The sequence below is a fragment of the Pagrus pagrus genome, assembly GCF_965226575.1.
Source record: "Pagrus pagrus genome assembly, chromosome: 16".
NCBI classification, from domain to species: Eukaryota; Metazoa; Chordata; class Actinopteri; order Spariformes; family Sparidae; genus Pagrus; species Pagrus pagrus.
The window spans coordinates 23,993,079-24,010,086 of record NC_140200.1 but is presented as its reverse complement, the minus strand read 5'-3'; the positions used below and the strand labels follow the sequence as shown (position 1 = coordinate 24,010,086).

At 41.8% G+C, this 17,008-nt stretch overlaps 1 protein-coding gene across 4 annotated transcripts in view; it reads left to right on the top strand.

Moving 5' to 3' along the window:
* cnih3 (cornichon family AMPA receptor auxiliary protein 3) overlaps positions 1 to 17,008 on the top strand; it is a 94,337-nt gene that overhangs the window by 30,896 nt on the left and 46,433 nt on the right. For all 4 annotated transcript variants that reach the window (XM_084377491.1, XM_084377492.1, XM_084377489.1 and 1 more), the window contains exon 3: positions 4,937 to 4,984. In XM_084377491.1, the coding sequence (XP_084233617.1) occupies positions 4,937 to 4,984 (48 nt within the window). The remainder of the gene's footprint in view (positions 1 to 4,936; positions 4,985 to 17,008) is intronic.

The following is a 17,008-nucleotide window of genomic DNA, read 5'->3' as shown; positions in this document are numbered from 1 at the left end:
TTCCTTTTATTCCTGGCTTGGTCTCCACCACATCAGAGAAATATCTGGCTCTTAAGCTGTAAATGGCTCCACTATGCCCACCAACTAGTAGCTGACTTTTGCCGTTTTTCCACCAGCACTTTTGGGCAAAACCGCGCTGATTTCCTCTTCCATCACCAGTGTTGCTGCGCTGAGTTGAGCCAAGCCGAGCCGCCCCTGAAAGCCGAGCCGCCCTGCTGAAAACACAATGTTTCCTGTGATGCTGCTTCAAAATAAAAGCTTTTAAATGACTAAATAACGGGATGCTTTTATTGTGAAGACGTTATAGAAAATGAAACATGTTTGTAAGTGATTTAGAGGAGCCACTGCCGTGATTCTTCGATAGCACTGCGGGGATCGAGACCTTCAAGCAGGTGGTCCGGTTGTGGTGGAAATGCAAAATCCTGGCCGAGCCGGACTGCTGCGCTGAGTCAAACAGAGTAGAGTCAGGCCGGCAGATGTGAAGGAAAATAGGGCAGGCTGTTTGATGCTTTCACAGAGAACTACCTCTCATAAGAGCAGTGAGATCCAAGCAAAACAGTTCAGTTGCATGAATCTCTGTGGGTTTGTCACTATCACCTGCACCTTTGTCTTTATGCATAGATCCAATGTTAATAAAACATTTTGGGTAACACTTTATAATAAGGTATACAAAACTGTGAGTAGTTACTAATGCTGTGTTCAGACCAAGCACAACGCAAACTATTTGCGTGATCAGATTACATATAAAGTCAATGAATCAAGAAGAACTTGGTAATTTAAGAATGATTAATGAGTAATTCCTGATTAACTGTGATTCAAGGACTATATAGCAGATCATGATAAGTTACTACAGACCATATATACTCACCCACCCCTGAGTAACTGCTCACTAAACTAGCCAGCTTCAGTGATGCGAGGCTGAGCTCACTTACATCAAGTTAGACTTAACAAACATTATCCATCTTCAAATCTCACTTTTGGTAAAGAAAGCAAATAAACATATTCCCCAAAATGTTGCAATATTCTTCTAAAGCAACACTTGAAACCAAAGTGTTAGATCAACACATACACACACATGCACACTGACTGATAAATAAGGAGCTGAGTGGTGCTGGAGTTGTTAAAAGCTGGAAAAAAAAAGGCACAGTGACTCATCCAAAAGTGGAAAGTAATCTTTAATTCTTCATATAACAGCAAACACAAACAGTCAGTCAGGACTGTGTGGCCCTGCAGGTCCCCCTCAATCTACGCTTCTAAATATAGTAGTGCTGTGAGTCCCGCCTGCCTGAGACGGAATAAACCGCCACAGATGACCTGCACGGTTACCAGATTAAAACTGGTTTTTACTGTTAGACTCTTTAAAATGGTCTTTTAATTGTCGAAAACTGTAGCTTCTATATACATATACATCTATATAGCTATAATACGTCAAACAATCAATGAGTTTAAGAATCAAAGTTCAGCCCGTGTGTGAATGAAAATCATATTTATCAAATAATGTGTGTTTGAAATACTCACAGTATTCACAGCCAGTTGTGAATGGGCAGAAGCCAACTCAGTGTGTGTGTGTGTGTGTGTGTACACAACGAGGGCTCTCATTGCCTCTACACACACACACACAGTCTGTCTGTCTCTTCTCTCGCCGTGATTACCTACTTCTGTCTCTGACACACACACACAAACACACACAACCACACACACACACACACACACACACACACACACACACACGCACACACGCACGCACACACACTGTAGTTCCTCAGAGGTAGAATCTATCCAGCACATTTTCCCACAGCAGAATCAGAGTTGCAGACTTCCTGTTCACACTCAGTATATTACCATGTGTTGAATATGGTAAAAAGGCACAGGTGAGTTAAAAACCACGCAGGTCTTGAATGTAGCAAACATCACAGTATGTAGTTAGCAGTATATAAATGCAGATATTGTGCATGGTTTTCAGTACATTACAATAAGCGGAGCACTATGGCGTCTCAGAAACACATACATGCGGTGTTCATCAGTAACAAAGTGCGTCTTCACTCTAATTATTTCAGCTCACTCTCAACACGTCTTAATCCTGCTTTTCTTGTCTGGTTACTAAATATTAATTCAGCTTCAGTCATGCCGGCTTTGATGTTCTGTGTAAGCCTAAACATGTCTTTATATACCCCATCGTTCCCATGGAGCCTCTGCTGTTGATGCTTGCAGCCAGCTCACGAGCAGCACAGATGAAATCAAACTGACTGTCCACGAGCACAAACAGCGTGACGCTCAGATCAATATATGATTCATAAGCAGCCAGCGTCGTGCGTCGGCCCCTGTGGAACACGCAGCGCTGCCAGTCAAGTCCAGATTGCGTCTCTATAGGAATAAGTTAATATTTGATGATGATGATGGTGTTAAAAGCTTTGGTTAAAGGGCGCTGTTAGAGTCAGCATTGTGGCGGCTGCTGTTTTAAGCATTTTACAGCTTCGTACACACGCTGGAAACAATCAAATATTAAAATGTAGTTATATAAACAAAGTGGTAACTACATTAACTGCTAGAAAAAACACTCTGAACCATAACCTTGCCCCCTGGGCGAAAGAACAACCCTAGACACACTGTTTTTGTCTTATGTCTCAGGTGCTTTATTTCATCAATCCAGTTTTTAATTACGTTGTCAATGAATTTGTTCCTATTGACTTCATATAATTGATTTTGTGTCTGTTTTAATTTGGGCTTTTTAGAAATACTAATGTATCTGGGTCCTGGGGGACTCCAGTCAAAAGCCCCCGATTCTGCCTATGTAGTTTTAGTCATAGAGGTGATGTTTGCCATGGATCCTAATCCAAAGTATCACACACTTTCAGGTAGGTAGGGGCACAGCACAGCGCAAGTGTCTTTGTTGGTTTCAAACTGATGCAGTTGTCATTTTCACGCCCAGCGGCCATGTTGTGTAAGAAGCAAATGCAACTTGTGTGCCCCTGGGCATGTTGGTCTTAAAGTGAGGTGTGGTCAGGTGCATTGCTATCGTAAGGCAGAAGAGAGAAACAGTGCCACAGACCAACAGAAAGCTGGTCTGAAGTCTATGCCACAGTGTATCTCCTGCTTTAAAGGGCGCATTATTCAGACAGTAAGATGCACCTACACAGGTGGTTTCACAATGCATGCACACTCGATTAGAAGGATTACACAACTAGAAGGGCTGTTTTCAATCTTCTGATATGTTTCCATGCAAGCAGTAATGTCACTGTAACAAATATAGTGGCACATTTAAGCAGCAGAACTAAAAGTTGCAGTTATAAACTTGACAGGACAGAGGAAACTCTCCAGAGGAAACAGACTGAACCTTTTAGCTTCTGAAATAAATATGTTGTCAGGATATCAGGATTTATCAGGACAGCTGCTTTAAGTCCAACTGTTTTACTGTATGACTCTGGAGTGTATGTGTGACCTTTGATCTGCAGCGTGACACAAAATATAAATTAACATGTAATACTAACCAATCTCAGTCAGGAGTATTAAAATAATGACGTTCATCAGCCGTTCCTCGTGTGCAAGTGTGCATGTTAATGTAGAGATACACATATTGTTTCTGCTGCTGGACGATCACTGCAGGTGATGTCATTAATATTTTCTCATTAAATATGTATTTCATTCTCCTGCATCCCACCTGCTATTAATCAGAATTATCATTTTTATGGTCCATCCCACCTGATCCATGGCCTGAGATATGCGCATCACTATTACGCACAGAGGCAGCAGCACTCCTCCTCCTCCTCAGTTAGATATCAGTGTATTTGCTCGTATGCAGTCAAATGGAGTGGTTGATTTGAAAGACACACACCCATGACTAATTCATCTCGTCTAAAAACAGCCCCTTTGTGCTGTGCACCTTAATTTGTGCCCAGATAATCCAACATTTAACTAGCAAAAGGGAGTTGGAAACACACTTGAGTCACAGATCATTTGAATAGGGCCTAGAGTGACCACGTGCCCGATGGCAGACAAAGTTGTACACTATTAGTTTTTTTTGAGGTAACCAATGTACTGTAAATGCTGAAGGTTTCATTATTCTGTATCCATTACATTGTGCAATCAACATTTACAGGCAGATAACATGTCTATTGCCAGTTATTATTTATTACAGTCAAAAAGACCCTGGTTGGTTTCACCAGGAGGTGACTTACAACTTAAAAATCACAGGACCGTAGACTCAGTTCGGACATAGAAGTGAAGGACTCATGACTCGACTTGAAATAGGATGACTTGAATGATTTGTTTATGTTCATTTCATGTTTTCAGCTTAGATTTCTTTTTTGTTGTTGTCTAGCCATCAGTATTCCACTGATTAAAAGTGATGGGAGGGAATATTTTGGATTGAGAGGACATTATGACGTGAATACACTTTGATAAAGTTATTTGTTTTTTTTTTTTTTTTTATTACATTTGTTTTACTGAATATCATTAAGCATTATACCATTTCAATTCACTGACATACATTTTGATTGGTCAATAGTATTTGTTAGGCAGGTACTAATACCTTTGTCTTGTCTTCATAAAGACTTCCTTCTGAAGTGCCAGAACAATGAGGTCCAATGTAGTTGTCTCTGTAGCTTCTTCTTAAACATATTTTTTAACTGAGATGTCGGCATACTCAACTGACTCAACTGAATGAGTCAATAATAATAAAATGTTCTGTCAAACCGAGAACTTTACAAACAAATCTGTTCCCTCAACGACAGAGATGTGGTATTTTTTCTTTTTCCCTTCTGTTGTCATCATTTTTCTTCCTGAACTCTTGATTGTGCGCACTGCTGTTATTCAACACAAGACTGACAGTACCTATTTTTCTCTTGCTTCACGGCATGAAACGAAAGTCAACGATCGTCAATAAGAGGACGATATGATCACACAAACACTTACCGTTCCCCTGTTTGTTTCGTTGCAGAGGGAGAGACTGCGGAACATCGAGAGGATCTGCAACCTGCTGAGGAAGGTAAGCAGAGCGGGACGAATCACATCCTGTTAATGACACTGAAGTTCTGAATGTGACCGATTACTGGCTTGTAATAATTGATGATGGAGGAATATGCGCTGTCATGAGAAATGACATCAATGAAAATGGGGAAAAAAACAATGCATCTTGCTCTCAGCTGATATTTAATACTACTGTGTTACATTAACATGTTTTGGCTTCATGAAGCTGTCACGTGCAGATCTGTATCCTCTAAATGTTGTCATCCTTGGCTGCATTTGACACATTTTCCTCGCTTTTTAGAAATGTGAGGCTTCTTCTTGACTATATACTGCTTGACTTTTGAGTCATGTGCGAGCTGTATATCAGAATTCTGCAGGTCGACTTTCAGTAGTTCCATTTTTAATGAATTTTTGATCTGCGCAGTGATGCTTCCTTTGTCCTCTTCCCTCTTATGTTGAACTGACATCAAAGAGGACACAGAGATTGAGTGTTTCTGTGCTGTGCTCTGCAGAGCCATGCCGTCTGTGTGTGTGTGTGTGTGTGTGTGTGTGTGTGTGTGTGTGTGTGTGTGTGTGTGCGTGTGTGTGCGTGTGTGTGTGTGTGTGTGTGTACATGTGTGTGTGCAGACAGTTTGCCTGAAGGACTCAATATGAGGATGAGAAGAGGCCTCCTCCCAGCTTCAATGTGACATCTGTTTCTCCCTCCACCTCTCTGAAACTCACACTGTGTCTGCACATCTCATGTGTGTGTGCGTGCAAGCGTGTGTTTGTGTGTGTGCGCGTGTGTGTTTATGCTGGAGGTTCATTGGTTAAACAGCTGATCTTGGTTATCAGTGTTGTCAACTGGAGCCCCCCGGCCGTCCACTGACCCCTGGGGAGAACATCCTCCCTCAATTGCTTGTGCAGAGACAAATACACACATGCATGAGCACACAAACACACTCAAAACACATGCACACACACACACACACACACACACACACACACACACACACACACACACACACACACACACACATATCCAGATGCACCGGCCTTGCAGCTGTGACCCACTGAGCAGAGATCATTGGAGGTAGCTGCATAGGTGAAACACAGTGTCACCAAGCAGCAGCGCCAAGCAGAAAACCACTCCAGTTTTAATATATTCCATCTGAATCAATATTTGTTTCCATGAAAAATCAGAGACCTTCTTAACCTGTGCTGAAATCAATACGCCATCAAAATCTTAGCAGGTACATGCAATATGAAGTAGACTGATTTTTGTTGAGACACGGAGCTGAAATTTCAGTTTCTCTGTACATTAACTGCACTGTTATCGGTTATAAATGAGAAGCTTTAGGTTTTGGTATCTGTAGCTTTGTAGAACCGTGGAAATAAAGACAGACAGACTGTGTGTGGATTACAGTAAGCACAAATTTTAACACCAAATTGGTCACCAGGCACTATTTCTGTCAGATCGGTCTTGGTTTCATGTTCAGTTCAAGGGGAGGCACAGTGCCTCATTAACTGCCTGAATGACCAATGATGTGGCGTTCGAGCAGTCAAATGGATTTCTGGCAGGTCAGAAATTTTGGTTTTGTAGTTTGAGCAGTTCCACAGTGTGATTTCCTGCATGGTTGTTGTCAATAAATGTGTTGGATAGAAACTCTAGGTGAAGTTGGGTTGCTGTTACAGAAACATGCTTTTTTTCTTTTGGTGCAAAAGCAAAACATTTTTTTAACATTTTTTTTAGCAATTTATCATGGTGATACTTTATGCATGTAAATTCACAGTTTTACTAAAAATGGAAATGTTTCTCATTTGTGCTTTTAAAAAGTTCTGCGTTTATATGACAACATTGTGAAAAAGATCCTTGTGACCACGGATCTTCAATGACGATTGATAATATATTATAGTACACATGCCAGGCCAGTAGGAGTATAAGGCAGCACCACTTTGCAATTAAACACCACACCACTGCACCAGGCCTTTCTTCTACAGAGCAGTGGGCCATGACATCACATCACAGTACAGTTGCAGCAGATCTACACTTGGAGGTGTAGACCTCCCCTGCTGGAGGATAAACTCAGTTGAGTCAGCGGCACAAACAAAGCTGGATAGCCCGCCATTATTCTTCGTGCGCTCCTACTGTATGTGCATGGCTATTAAGCTGAAAACATGATACACATGCGCAAAGCACTGCTGTGTTGTCAGTTTTCAGGAATCATGTATTGCTAGCAAACACGCTGAACCTAACGGTGCCGTTTACACTGCGGAACCGGAAAGTTTGCATTTTCAGGCCCCTTAAAATGTTGTTGTGTGAATTAGTGGCCGTTTTATGCAAAATAAATTGTCCTGTAATCCGTCCCAGTGAACCATGGCACATTGCGGCTTGTATGAGAGTTGGTTTGTCTTCATATACAACCACAGGATAGAACATTGGTACATTTGTCTTTATAAGACCATATTACCAAATTGCCTCCTTATTTGTGTTCTCCTACTCCATCACTTTTAGTCATACGAATAAATTATGTAAGTCATTCCTCAAATTGGCACTGTCATTGGTGAAAGCTCTTAGAAAGTTTTGCGTATGAGCTACAGGGATGGACCCCTTTTACTTGATAATTTAATAAATATAAGGAAGGACAAATATATAAATAGGATTAAGGACTATATGATCACTGAATGCACATGCCCTGTTTCTGATTCATTGTCTTGATGCAATTTGTTGCTTGTTTTAAGTTTGTTGTTTGTTTGTTTTTGTGAAAATTTTTATGCTGCTGTCTTGGCCAGGACTCCCTTGTAAAAGAGAATTTGAATCTCAATGGGAATATTTCAGGGAAAATAAAGGTCAAATAAATAAAACATGAATAAACAAATAAGCTGTTGCGAGCTGAACTGAACTTCACTGCAGAACAGACTGCCACAGTCTTTTTAATGAATATTGGCCTATGCAAGTGTATTGACATTATTAAGCACTTTTTAAACCCCCTTTGAATACTGCAAGGCAAGAACAGTAAAAGAAGAAAGAATTCACCCATAGTGAATTTATCACATTCAACCGCAGACAAAAACAGTTTATACTGTAAATAGAAAAATCCGATATGATTGTTTTTGGCGAACCCATAGTGATTTGCAGCACTGCTCTCAAAGGCCTCATACAACCACTGTTCTGTATCTCAGAGTCAGATTGGTATAACTAGGCAAATGTCCATCATCTCACAGTACATACATTATCATATTGTCTAACTGTATGAGGTAATTGATGAACAGACTAAAGCAAAGTCAAGTGGAAAAAGACAACTGCCTCAAGTGACAAGTTCCTTTTTCATACACCTAGTGAAATTCCGACATCTTTTTACAGTCCTTGAACTTCAAGCACACAATTTATGAGCTATATTTTGACTCTGTTGCATACTGTGCCTGTCAGTGTGGATGCCTGGGGTCTTGATGCAGGAGGATCTGCTGCATTGTGAAGCTTTTTCCCTCCTTTCTCCAGAGCTCTTCTTTCCACGACTAAAACTATTCAGCTGGCTCCAGCTGGCACAGCCGCAGCACGGTGGTCCTGATTGATTTGGTTAAAAGCCCTGGCTGCGTTTCTTTATGTCGGAATACCTTCTTGATAGTTTACACAACAGACACACATAAGCATGCAGGCAGATGGACACGTGCCATTTTTGTTCTCAATGCAGTGCGTTGTGTGCTGATGGGTTTTGGACGCCTGAAAACCCATGCAGATGACAATAGCTTGAGGGGATATACTGTGTTCTGTACTTTCAACTGTGTGTGTCTGTGTGTTATTCATTAGATATGCAGTCTTGTGGCTTGAAGCAATGAGCCTGCGCGTTGTCACAGCAACTGAGCAAACCTGAGTGTACTCATTAGCGCTTTGCCTTTCTTTATTTTTGGACCTGTCTTGCCCCCTTTTTTTTTTTTAACTCGCCACCTCTTTTTAAGTATCTCTCCCTTCTTCTTGTTTCTCTCTCCCCCTCTTCTCTCAACACCCTCCTAAGTGTAGTAATGAGTAGGTGAGGATGAGTGCTGTATGTTATAGACTGTTTATTATAGGGTGCAAAGGGTATTTTTTGAATCGCTGCCGTGCGGTCTTCAAAACTCAGCTTTGGCTGCCTTTTACTTGTGTCATCAAATGATTACAAATCTGGGACTTAAAATAATAACCCCCTGGCCACGTCAATTAACAAATAGCAGTTCGAGCCAGACAAGAAGTCAGACAGCGAAACGATTTATCTACGTAGCCTACTCAACCACAGTAGAAGCACAAAAATCAAGGAGAAGTTATGGAAGAAACACAGTCTGAGGTGTCAATAACATCAGGCAGACATGACACTCCGCTTCTGAAATGCTCCCAGAAGGATATAGACGTAACAAAATAGTGTTGGACACAGCAGGTAACAGAGATTTGATTGTGGAATCAAGGTGTGAGGGTTACTTTTTAGCCACTGAAGCAGTGACCCCTAAATTCCACCATTGTTTTCAGAATAAAACACTCTGTGTTGAAGCCATGGCTTCTTCTAATCCTTCTGTTGGGAACACTAACCTGTTGTCTGTTTGTTGTTATATATTGTTTATAACACATACATGTATAATTGCGATCACGCATGATTCTGTAATTACTCGGTCTCACCGATCCAGCTGTCTGGCAGTGCTGCGCCATGCTGCACTCAAAACGGAGCCGATGGGGGTTGACGGACAAGGGAGGATGGAGCAAAACTGCAGCGGAGCCTTTCCGCAACGCACATGCAACCAGTGGAATTCTGGAGTGAGAATGCAAACTTATAATTTGAGATGGTTGACTGCTAGATGGTTTGGTTGTTACATTTGATCATAAGCTTACTTTTGAGGGGAAACTCCAAAGTATCAAACTCTCATCAAGTCATCAACCATCAGTACTGGGGTGCCACAGGGGTCAATTCTTGGCCCATTACTTTTTACATTATGTATAAATAACATCAGACCGCTTAATCAATATTTTTTTATTTATTTACCCCCTTGGGGCCCCTGCCCCAAGCTTTGGAGTTTAAGTATCTCTTGATCTTGTTTACGAGTGATGGGAAAATGGAGTGTGAGGTGAAAAAAGGTGTTACGCCAGACCATCTTGGTAAAGATCGAGCTGAGCAGGAAGGCAAAGCTTTCAATTTACCCATCAATCTATATTCCAACCCTGACGGACAGTCATGAGCTTTGGGTAGTGAACAAAAGAATGAGATTGTGGATACAAATGGCCCTCCAGGGGTTGGCAGCCTTACAGATAGGGTTAGGAGCTTGGACATATGAAGGGAGCTCGGAGTAGAGCTGCTGCTCTTTTGCATCAAAAGGAGGCAGCTGAGGTGGTTTGGGCATCTGATTGGGATGCCTCATGGGCACCTTTTTTTGGAGGTTTTTCAGGCATGACAGACTGGGGCGACCAGATGTAGCCCTCCAGAACTCGCTGGAGTGATTACATCTGGCCTGGGGACACCTTGGGATCCCGAAGGAGGAGCTGGAAAGTGTTGCTGGGTAGAGGGACGTCTGGAATACCCTGTTTAGCCCCCTGCCATCGCAACCCAACCCGAGCAAATGAAAATGGATGGTTCCAACTGAGGCTCCTGATGCCCTCACTTTTTCATTAAAAACTTGTTTAAAATTAAATTTAGATTAGATGGTTTTCTCCACAATCACCTATGTCTCTGGCGATTAATTTATTTCTATAAAGCGTATAAATTTCCAGCTTGGATTTCCACTGCTTTCACTTTTATGGGACTGCATCAGATTGTACAGGTGTACCTATTAAAATGGCCTACTGTATGTGTTTATATTACTACCAAAGGATGTCTGTCTTTACGGCATCGTTTGCTGTTAACTTTTATGACTTAACTTGACTATGAAGAAATTCTTTCTCTGAAGCCCAGAGACCAAAACCCAACACTGTGTTATGCTTGATTAAATGGTTCGGTGGATGTTTTTATAGACAAGTAGGAATAATCATCTCATTGTGCACAGCTATTAAGCTCTGCCGTCAAAGCTTCCAAACTACCACACATCTCTTTTCTAATTTAAAACATCCCCTGTACACAATCCTATAATTGCATTACCATAGATATCCCAGATTTACACACTGTGCATCTTTTTAAGGAAATCAACTGCTAACTGCTCTCTTACTAGATTCTTTCATTCCCTTTTGAGATTTAAAAGCGTTTAAGATGTTTCGTTTCAATCTTCTAATTGTTATTATTAGTGCTAAAGTCTTCAGTTGCAAAATATGACACCAAATGCATCTTGGGGAAGACACAAGATAGTTCTTTCTGATTAAGACCTCTTGTAAATTGGTCTCTCTCCCCCTCCTCTTTTTTCGGTCCGCTCTCTTCACTTCTGAGACTCTTTTAACTTCCCATCCCTCTTGTGCTCTCATTGCTGTCGTTGGGTTTTGTATTTTTCTGCTTTCTCTGTCCTTTTTATATCTTAGTCTCACCCCCACCCCTCTTTCTCTGTGGCACTGTGTGTGTGTGTGTGTGTGTGTGTGCGTGTGTGTGTGTGTGTGTCTCCTCACACTGGAAAGAGATGAGAGAGGAGTCAGAAATTGAGTGGTGCTGCGATGAGCTGTGATCTCTGCTTCTGTTTGTATGTGTGTGTGCGCGCGCATGTGCATAGTGCTTGCTTTCACATGCCCGTGTGTTAGTGGGACTGCACATGCTTGTGTTTATTGCAGACGTACAGTTGCCTCAGTGCAACTGTGCCTGTGCTGTGTGTATGTATGTGTGCACATGGGTTCTGCAGATCCAAGTGAGTAAACAGTAAACGGGATCTTTCATTTTCTGATGTATTATCTGGATTGACTGATTAGTCCATGGTTTCCGTGGTAATGCCTAACCATTGACTCCCTTTTATATTGTGTGTACATGAAACTTGATACCAGGCTGTCCTCCCCGGAAAAAAAGCTGTAATGGTCGTCTATGCAAGCAGCTTAGTATGACCTATATTGATATTTATTGTTAGGTGGCACCCTCCAGTGGCTGTAGAAATTATGAGGGGAGCAAAGGAGGAAGTCAGATGACGTAGTATAAGAGCAACACATTCCGCCCAAAGAGGAGGATGGTGGTTGGGAAAGAGCTAGCTGTGAGTTCTTGAACCTGCGTGATTTACTTAAACCAAGCTGCTTTCGTAGTTTTTTAATGTAGCTTACTTATTTGAAACCAAACCTTGATCTTTCCTCAACTTAACCGAGTAGTTTGTGTTCCTAAAACTTATCAAACTGAATGTTTCAAAACATTAACCACTTGACAGCGGATGTCTGGTCTAGTTTGCCCGTTGCTGGTACTCTCCAATGGTCGTTATAACTCTTGATCTTGGTCACAAATGGGACACAAGCCTTACGCCAGGTTCAGACAGGACGCGGAAGCGCCCCGATCGGCTGCGAAGCGCAGAGGAGCGGAGTCATTTTCGTTTCGGCGCCCATGTTATCCGATGGCGTCGTTCAGATAGCAAGCGCCGTGGCGCTCTGCCCTGCTGCCGGCGGGCGCCGTGCAGCGATCGTTTCGGCGTCTGGTCTAATTTTTTCGCGTGCCGCGGCCGAATGTGTCAAGCCGGGCAGGAAGTCAAACAAAGCAACAACGAGAAATCCTGTCAATTTTCAAAATGAAACACTTTTCAAAATAAAACTATTTTCGATAATTAAACACCCCGATTGACAGAAAACTACTCATTACCATGAAGTGGACATACATGTACAGTCGTCAGAAAAACATGGCGTTGTGATTTTATGCGGTTATTTGCTTTCCTATGGTGAAAAAACAGCTCCAAGTGTGACGACAGAACAGCTGAGGAGCAGAGCCGTTTGCCGACCGGCGCGTGTCCGGTGTGAACAGAAGGGCTGCGGCTCGCGCGAGAATTTCCGAGCGCGGCGCTTCGGGGCGCTTCGGCGTCCTGTCTGAACCTGGCGTTAGTCTTTGGAGGTACAGTCCAGTGTATGACTCACCCACCCTGTCCACCCCATGACTCTGACTTTTCTTGCTCTTGAAACTACTATGCATATTTTATACAGCATAATGCGCTGCAGGGCTTGCATAAGAAGAAACATGTTGCATTGCTCGCAAAATGAACCACTTAGTCATATGCATTCAGAGTAGCAACAGCATAACATAACTGCACGCCTACAAGTTTCACTTACGACAGCCCTGCCACTTTGATTCAGTGTGTGTGACCAGGGGTGATGGAGGACGGTTGCTGTTGCATGGCGTGTGAAGACGAGGAGGGAATCTGTTGTCAGTTCTTTAACATTTTAGCAATGTTTTGCATGTTGTGTTTTCCATGTGAATGAGCAATCGCAGATAATGACTGTTGCATGTTTGCCCACTTAGGGAGGAGCGACTGCGGCACATACAGTGACATCACATGCATGTTGTCAATGCCAAGTAATCCTAGCACCTCATGCATGAAACACACGTAAATACAACATTGTCATGGTGTCTCGTCACACTCTTCACGATGTAAATTACTTGCTTAGCACTGTTGAATAATTGCTAGCAAGCAGTCTACACACCACAACAGCACTAGGTGGTTTAATGTATGTGAAATGGCCCCAGTCTCCCTGTTCTAAGATCCCACTAGCTACAGGATTCTTATTAGCGTCTTGTGGATTTAATGCCAGAGGCAGCTGACCATCAGAGTCAATCAGTCAGTAGAGGAACAGAAGAGTGATGGCACTTTTCACTGCAGAGTGCTGGGAGGTTGAAGTCGCGTCCACTGGGATCCTGTCTGTCTGAACAAAGCTCCTCAGGCTGCTGCACACAGAGGCTGCAACTTAGAAGAACTCATTAAGAAAACTGAGCTGATGACGGAAGACTGCAGCCAATTATGAACTTCATTTTGATAAAGATATGAATGATTTGATCAAACCACTTGATTTTGTGAAAGCAGAGGCACAGTGTGATGAAATTTGGCTTTATTTGATATGTAATTTATATTCAACTTGTGTCTTTATCATTAAAAAGCACTAGTGTGAGCTTTTTGGTAGAAAGATATCACTAAATAGGGGTTTGAACTTTGTGGAGAACTCAATGGTGACCTCATACAACAACCAACAAAATAGATAGATTTTTTGAACAATCCTGCCCTTCCTGTCAAACAGCCTTCCTCTCTTAACTGACTCTCTCATAAGTGATAGCCCACTGAGCATGGCCACAGTTGAAAGCAGTGAACTAGGTGAAAAGGAAATCTACAAACCACTCGTGAAGAGCACGGCAGGGTTACAGCAGGCAGTGAGGACTGAGCACCACAGTGAGTGCATAAGGTCACTTTAATGAAGTGTGGCCTGGAAGAGGTGGAAAATCATGGTGTAGTAAACACCCACACCTGACACCAATTCACACTCTGTATATACACTATATTTTGAACAGTTTTGGCCCTTTACTTTGCCGTCAGACAGCCGCTGAAAGTCCAACCCAAACAGCTGATCTGCAGTGTAATTCAGTACGAGGAAGGCACAGCTGTGCTTGTGCGTAGGAATACGGATGCATGCATCCATCCATCCATCCGATGGTCTACTGCTAGTAGTACACTGACTAGGGATAAGTACCTCATACAACCCCACATCAAAAAACCCCAACAATCAATTTAGGTCACATAGCCTACGTGACGTGAGTTAACTTACATATGTAAACAAACTTACATAAATAACACCTATTTTAACCTAAACAGCTTGATTTGTTGCCTAAAGCTAACCAAACTGCAACAGTTGTATAGTGTGTACATGTGATTTTCCAGTATTCCTATTGCTTGTACTCTCCAACGGTCATACTGTATATGTTGTTTTAGATGTCAATGGCAGATGAACTGTTCTGTTGTTTGGTATAAGGACATAAAAAAAGTACATTTTGTAAGTACCTTTTGGAGTTCAGTAGCACTATGGAGCTATGTTTTTATCTACGTGAGTGAATCTGGATTTTGTTTGACTCATCCACACACACACGGGTGACACGATACACCATCCTGCCAATGATTGAGTCACTTTATTCTATTAACAACAGGTGACGGACTGTTTACACGTGAACATTCATGTAAGCAATTCTGGATTGAAGTGTTTTATAAGGGAGGAAATGCATTTAACATTATTGTTAGACCTCGAGGATACAGACAGTGTGTCAAGGTGAGAAACCTTTGAAACAAAACTCCACATGATACCTTTAAGTACATAATGATACCATTTCATCATTTTTATACTTCAAATTATACTTATACTTGTACTTTAAAGGGCTAATTCAGAAATCAAACTCAGAATTTTAATATCTACAATATTAATAAGGGAATAATACAAACATTTACATAACTGAATGACCTGTTACGCTGGGTTGGTAGAGTGTAGACCCAATAGCGGACAATGAGGCAGGGAGTTGAGTAAAAAGGTATTTATTGACTTCCCAAGGAATTAGCGGGTGAAGATGTGGAGAGTCCAGGCTGAGTCCCTGTCTGGGAGTGTGGGTGGAGGAGAGGTAGCTCACAGTAGCGCTGGTGGAAGGTGGCAAGTTGAGACTCGTGAGCTCAGGGTAAGGCTGTTGGCTGCAGAGGTGCGGAGAGCTGGACGGCTGGAGCTGGAAACACTGGTAGCAGGAGTGCAGGTGACCACTGGATGCAGAGAAAACACGAGAAATGTTAGATCTCCAGGAGAGCAACACGAAAATACTAGAAGTCTTACTGAACAATGATCTAGCAAGAGCCATGTACAGCATCTAAGTGACGAAATCATCTGGCAGCAGGAATGTGAAGAGCAGGGCTTATCAGCAGGCGCTGGTTGCCAACCTGCTGCAGGTGAGCATGTGTCAGCAGCTCTGGTAAGTGGACAGCTCCGCCCAGCCTCCCAATGCACCTCTGCAAGCACAACAGAAAAAGAAACAAAACAACAAGCACAACATATTCACCACAGAATCTGACAGATCATGACATAACCAAGCTGTTCTCAGAGGAAAATAAGGCCCCAGAACACTGTTAGAACACAAGCTAGAAAGGTGGCAGGGTCCGCCACATATAAACAAAGTGAAACAGTATAAATTGTGTTGTCCTTTAGGTCAGTTTGTTTGTTCAGTTTATTTATTATTATTATTATTTAGAGTTTGTTTATTTAGTTTAAAGACCTTTCTCTTCTCATTAATATTTCTTCACTAAAACTACATAGTGCTCCTTTAATTAGATCAGGCCTATAAGAAATTAGCTCATCACAGTTAATCTTAATGATAAGGCTTGTGGTATTATATTGTTTCACTATTTTTCAACTCATCCAGTTTAAAGTCCCAAACCAACAATGAATGTATTCTACTAACGTAGTAGTATTGTGTGTTTATTAAGAGCCTGATCTGCCTCCTTCCTTTGTGCCACACTCTGTGCGCTCTATTGTTGAGAGAAACACATCAGTGACCCACACTGTTGCAGTAGATGACATGTTCCCTCATTACCATGAACACACACTCTGTTTGTTTTGGCTCAGTCTCACAAACACCGTCCTGCTGCCCCAAATACTCACTAGAGCAACAAATGTGGATTAATCTACAGCAAGGAAATAGTTCCAACAAAAGCATGTTCCCTCCTGTTTTGAGTAACCTTTTCAAAATAATACAGTGCACAGCTCTTTAAGGACATTAAAGAGCTTTCTTTAAAAAAACAATTTTCGACCTTTACTTTTTAAAGATGTATATCATTAGCAAAAACAAATGGCTTACAGGCTGAGAGTCAAAGACAGGAAAGTGTTGAAAGGGAAGCTAACGCATGAATAGTTGTGTTTATTTCATGGGATTTATTGACAGTAGAAAAAAAATATAGCAACATCCTTTAATTGAACATCTTGCCATGTAGAATTGTGGATTAACAAATACAAACATCTCTCGACAAACAGCTGCATACTATGTCCACGTCCATGTCCATTATGCAGTGTCATGTCATCACAGAAGTAACAATCGAGGTAAAAGTTACCTTTGTTAATAATCCCTGTCATAATCAGAACGATGCATCAGAATCAAATCATTATTGTTCAATTAATATTGCTGCTGCCTGTGCAGGTAAAAATGCTCATGAACATTCA